Raw genomic sequence first — 6000 nt, 5'->3', positions numbered from 1 at the left:
TGGTTTTTTAATCCCTTTTACCTTATCCAGAGACTTTCTGCAAGTTCAAGTGTATACATCTTTTGATCTATAAGGCGACCCCTTTTTTCCCTGAGCAAGCTGTACCCTTTTCTGCCAATCATGTGTATTATCACACCAAGTCTATGCCAACTATGCATAGTTATGTTTATTAACTAGTATTTCAAGTTCTTGCTTCTTCCCCATACTTCTTGCCTAAGATACTGATTTGATTCCCCCCCAGTCTCTTTATCTCTGCTATGAGTCTGACCCTTCTCCCAGCTCTGCATATTTAACTTACTTGTGGTCTTTTCTCTCCTACCCTGAACCCTAATTTAAAGCCCCCCTTGCTTGGTTAGCTAGTCTGTATCCAGATATGCTCTCCCTGCTCTTTGAAAGGTGGACCCTCTCTCTGGTTAGCGGTCCTCCTTCCTGGAACAGCATCCCTTGGTGAAGGACGCTAAAGCCACCCTCACACCTAGACATTCACCTCCATGATGCATCTGTTTCTGCCTGGGCTCCTACCTTTGCCCAGAAGGATTAGAGACCTTCACCCTTACTACTAGAGCCCTGCTCAGGGTCATACTTTGCAGTATGTTAGTGCCTCTGGGGTGAATAGTCAGAGGGCCAGATAAGCCTCACTAATGCCCCCTCCCCATAGAATTGGAGCCTGTTCCTCTGTTTTGTTTTAATATGAAGTACTTGAGTTTGTAAGATATGAAATGTAGCTAAAAAAAGTTAAAGGGCCTAGGGCAAAAAATGGTTATTAAAAAGGGACATCAGCTGTTCTTGACTATGGGATGGACAGTATAACTGCTGCCTAACCTTGCTATTAATTTGCATAAGTTATTTCTGAACTCAAACAGTAGGTAAGTTAAAGGTGTGTGTGTGTATTTAAAAAAAGTTATCCAGTGCTTACCTTAAATGAATACAGCAAAATTAGTCATTTATTTAAAAGAAACATTACAAATAAGTGTGCAAAACAAATGATTAAATACACATAAAAGCAACATGCAAACTTGACCACACAATCTGCATAAAAGCTAGTCCTTGGTCCTTTTTATTACCAGATACTAACACTTGCCAAATTTAGATAATTTTCAGCTAAATAATCAAGAGTGAACTAGGACTTCAACTTTGAAGCATTTGTGAAATTAAAGCTGAGGTATTGTAGGAATATGCCTCATGTAATTAGTGCTAGGAATTGAGAACTTGTTCTATTTCACGTTTTTAAAGAAAATGGTATATGCCTTATTTCCAAAAAATCAAATGGGGAGGGAGAAGAGATGGATGCAAGTCAGGTGATTTTATTTGACCTAACTGCACCTAGGCAAACACTATTCAATATGCAAAAGTATGCAACACTTCAAAAACGCTTTGCAGATTTAGAGTCATCACACAGTGTACTTCACATTACCTACTTTAAACTATGTGTTAAGTGGCCTGTAAAGTCTTCTGGTTGAAACCCAGAGTTGGTATTTTAAGAAGCAATCCAATGCATCTGTTACACCAACTTAAATTTTTAGCTAGAATGGATGTGTTTCATTATAGAAGCAGCAGCCTCCCCTTCAAACATGAACTTCACTTGCCACAGTATCCTATGCAATTTAATTCATGTGCTGAGTAGTGGTTAACCACATCAGCAGTACCTAAATGTGCCTGTGTGTCTAATATATAGAGTTTGGCACCACTGAAAATTACATTAGTGCTGATAGTTAATTCAACTTAACCAAGAACATCAGTGTGTACATGACTAACTATCAATCTATGGCCATAAGACAACTGCACCACACTCCAGGCCAGAGGGCAAGTGCAGTTCAGATTGGGATTATTATAGCAACTTGTGTCCTCTCCTTCCTTCTGCATGTTAAGGTGTGTGAAAAGGGAAATAAATCCCTCCTGTTCTAAGGCAAGCTGCTGGTATAACTATTCTAGTTAGTTACCTAGTATTTACAGTTATTTCCTGCCCCCACAGAGGTTCAGTGGAAGTGATGTAATATGATGCCTGAAATAAATTCTCACATCCTTGCCTGAAGTTTGTACAAAACACCTCAGACATGTGACAGGCACTCATCTGCACTCCAATTTCACAGTTTAACTAAAACGAGAGACCCTGTAGGCACAAGCTGTTGAAAGCCATTTCTTGAAGACTGAAGAGTTGACAGAAACCCAATTTTTCTGATATTGAAAAAATAGCATGAGTTTAACATAGGCAGAAGTCCTCTACATCAGCGCTTGTTCTGCTCACGTTGGGCCAAGCTTCTCAATGAGGTTGGTTACACATCTTGATCAGTATTGGACATACATACCCAGTCCTTCTAAAGAAGCAGAATAACCAAGGCAGTACTTTGACCAAAACACTTTCTTCCTCAGTTTAGTCAAAGCTTGTCATCAGTCATTTCTAGAAACTGAGCATAGACATCCCTCGAGCATTCCCCTTTTTGGTTGAATAAGAATTTGTAGTAACTACCATCTGCACATATTGCTGAAACAAAAACAAAGACTTGTTTTACAGCCTAAAAAGCACTAGTATCTCCAGCACATTACTTCAGTGTGCACCTTTTTGGAAACTCACTCTTCTCAACCCAGTAGGACACACCTTGTTCAGCATTAGTTTGGCTGGCAGCCTGGAGAAAGTTACTGTCTATAAGATGTTTGTCCTAAACAGCAATCAGTGCAAGGAATCTTTTGCGGTTTGCTCAAAGCCCACATTATTGGTCACAACCCTCTAGTTCAGGGGTGGGCAAACTACAGCCCACTAGCTATTTTAATCCAGCCCTCAAGCTCTCTGTAGGCAGCAGGGTCTGGGGCTTGCCACACTCTTCTAGGTGCTTCATCTAGGGAGCAGGGTAAGGGGCCACTCTGTGTGACTCCCAGAAGCAGCAGCATGTCTCCCCTCTGGCTCCTACATGTAGGGGCAGCCAAGGGGCTCCACACACTGCCCCCATCCCCACAGCTCCCATTGGCCAGGAACCACAGCCAATGGGAGCTGTGGGGGTAGCACCTGCAGACAGGGCACACACCAGAGGCCCCTGGCCACGCCTCCATGTAGGAGCCAGAGGGGGGACATGCTGCTGCTTCCAGGAGCTGCTCAAAGCGTGCATCCCTAAGCCACCCCTCCAGGCCCCAGCCCTGATCCCCCTCCCACCCTCCAAAGCTGTTGTCCTAGCCTGGAGCCCCCTCCTGCACTTTGAACTCATTTCTGGCCCAACCCCAGAGCCTACACCTCAACCCCCAATTTTGTGAGCATTCATGGCCTGCTATACAATTTCTATACCCAGATATATGGCTTTCAGGCCAAAAAGTTTGCTCACCCCTGCCCTAGTTCTCATTAGCACAGATCCTATGCAAGCCTGGCCCATGATGAAGGTTTGCTGTCTGGAAAAAGTGAGCAAGCACTGTCAAAGTTGTCACCATGATCCCTCCCTCAGACTGACAGGCTCCAGTATTTTAGCCAGTCATCCTTTACAGTATTAGATTTAAAACAAAACCAAAACAAAACCCACCAAGCTAAAAAACTAGTCACTTGTGGAAGAGCTTGCCAGGGCTTGCTTTTCAAACAGAACCGTTGGGGAAGTTCAGATAACTTACCTATGACAGCATTTGGCTCTGTTCCAAAGGCACAAATGCATGGAGAGCCTGAGGGAACCTGGAATTTGGAAAAGCTCCATTTGGAACTGAAGTATTTGGGGAGGAAGCTGGCGGAGGCCAAACTGAAAAAAGAAAAAGATCCACCATAATGATTCTGATGCCACTTCCTTGATTGCTATGGTACAGATCCCATCAAAGACCTGTACCCCCAGCATAGTCTGTGTCCCAAAAAAAAGGAATACCAAAAACACCATGAGGTCAACTAGGGACTCCACTAGTGCTAAATAGATTCTTTGGGAAGCACTCACATTTCTGTTCGTTAGGTGGCAGTATAAAACCATACAATACACAGATATCTTGGGTTTATCTTCTTTTATTCATGCAACAGAGCAATGATTACTCTGCAATGTCAGTGAACTGAGTTTTTGCCTCATTAAATGCTACTATGAAAAAAAAAAAAGCTTAATTTTGAAACAACTTGGGGGAGGGGGAGAAACAGTCTTGCTAGTATGTGTTTAATACTGACAATTAAAACTCACACCAATAGGCTAGAGAATGGATGAAAGCCTACCTAGACTGCTTGTTCCTTTTGGGGTCTTCTGCAGCAAAAATATGCACTGTGCCATGGTCACTTGATACACAAATTAGGGAAGCATCCTGATTGAAGTTAATGCTGTAGACACAAATAATTGCAATAGATTTTTATTTAGTCTTCATACACTATAGTAGCTTAATTTGTAAGGTGCCTATGTATTGCATTTAACCTAGAGTTAGATAGAAAAAGAAAACACTTAGCACTTCACGAACACTAATTAGGCCTGCACACACAACCTGAATTTTAAAAGGAACAAAATGTAGTTAGGCTAGGCATCTTGTGCCTTTGAAAAAATCTTCCCTGTAGTTCTTTGTGCAATCTCAGCACAAAAAGATACCAGATGCATCAAAAGATGGAGAAAGTACATTCAGAAGGGGGAAAAAATGTTAAGCTTACCAGTAGATATTAGCTGCTTGTGAACCTCTTCGTAACTCCTGGATTAAATGCCCCGATGAAGTATCAAATATTCTTATGAGAGTCCCCTGGAAAAGTAACAAAACATTTTATTAATAAAGGAGGAAGAAGTCTTTAACTATCCTGTATTCATAAAGTACTACAAGCGCATCCCATGCAATCCAACATCCTGAAACACTAGTATCTTGCTAAGAATATCAAGTCCTAACTGACTTGTGTGTGGATTATTTTTAGCCCATTATGAACCAGGAGGATCCCTCATTAAGTTTATGCTTAAGATTTGAAAGTACTGGAGTCTTCAGTTTACACCACGGGTCTATTTTATGGCATGGTGCCTTGTTTGACCAATGTACAGATCACTAGTTGTAACATTCTGAAATGTTACTGGAGTCCTCATATTGGTTTATTGGAACGTGTTTCCAATAAGCTGGGCAAACATTCCAATCATCCATTTCTCACATTCAGAAATAATCATCCTCAGTCACTACTCTGCATATTTCTCAATTAAACCAAGACCAGACAGCATAAAGCAGGAAAATCCACAAGTTTAGTTTATTGTGTTGGAATCTTCTGGAAGGATTCCCTAAGTACTGTTCTCCAAGCTAATATTTCTCACACCACCTAGCATCAGGCAATCCCCATTGCAAAGCATTATCCCATTTCAGTAAACCAAGCCATTCAAGAGACCCAATAAGAAAGTCAAACCAGTCCCTCAGAATACCACATTCATGTCAAACCATTCATGTCTTAGTGTAACAAGCCTTGTGGATAGGGGAAAGTGGTAGATATGCTATATTTTGAATTTAGTAAAGCTTTTGATACTGTCTCACATGACCTTATAAACTAGGAAAATACAACCTAGATGGAGCTACTATAAAGGTGGGTGCTTATCTGGTTGGAAAACTGTTCCCAGAGAGTAGTTATCAATGGTTCACAGTCAAGCTGGAGGGGCATAACGAGTGGGGTCCCACAGGGATCAGTTGTGGATCTGGTGCTTTTCAATATCAGTGATTTAGATAATGGCATAGAGGAGTACACTTAAAGTTTTGTGGACAATACCAAGCTGGAAGGGGTTGCAAGTGCTCTGGAGGATAGGATTAAAATTTAAAATGATCTGGACAAACTGGAGAAATGGTCTGAAGGAAACAGGATGAAATTCAATAAGGACAAGCGCAAAGTACTCCACTTAGGAAGTAACAATCAATCAGTTGCATACATACAAAATGGGAAATGACTGCCTAGGAAGGAGAACTACAGAAAGGGATGTGGCTCACAAGCTAAATATGAGTCAGTGTAACACTGATACGCAAAAAAAAAAACCCACACACAACCATGTTTAATGTATTAGCAGGAATGCTGTAAGCAAGACATGAGAAAAAATTCTTCCACTCTACTCTGTGCTG

The 6000-nt window shown here is 41.4% G+C and overlaps 1 protein-coding gene across 1 annotated transcript in view; it reads right to left on the bottom strand.

Annotated features, from left to right (window-relative positions):
- Window positions 1–905: 905 nt before the first annotated feature.
- The window catches only part of WDR45B (WD repeat domain 45B), a 33082-nt gene continuing 27987 nt past the window's right edge, over window positions 906–6000 (bottom strand). The window contains exons 7-10 of the mRNA XM_044983700.1: window positions 4580–4665; window positions 4160–4261; window positions 3589–3710; window positions 906–2482 (exon numbers count right to left, since the gene is read on the bottom strand). Coding sequence (XP_044839635.1) covers window positions 2376–2482; window positions 3589–3710; window positions 4160–4261; window positions 4580–4665 — 417 coding nt within the window. The 3' untranslated portion in view covers window positions 906–2375. The remainder of the gene's footprint in view (window positions 2483–3588; window positions 3711–4159; window positions 4262–4579; window positions 4666–6000) is intronic.

Source organism: Mauremys mutica, chromosome 12 (genome assembly GCF_020497125.1).
Source record: "Mauremys mutica isolate MM-2020 ecotype Southern chromosome 12, ASM2049712v1, whole genome shotgun sequence".
Taxonomy (NCBI): domain Eukaryota; kingdom Metazoa; phylum Chordata; order Testudines; family Geoemydidae; genus Mauremys; species Mauremys mutica.
The sequence above is the reverse complement of the archived record's forward strand: the minus strand, read 5'-3'. Positions and strand labels throughout refer to the sequence as shown.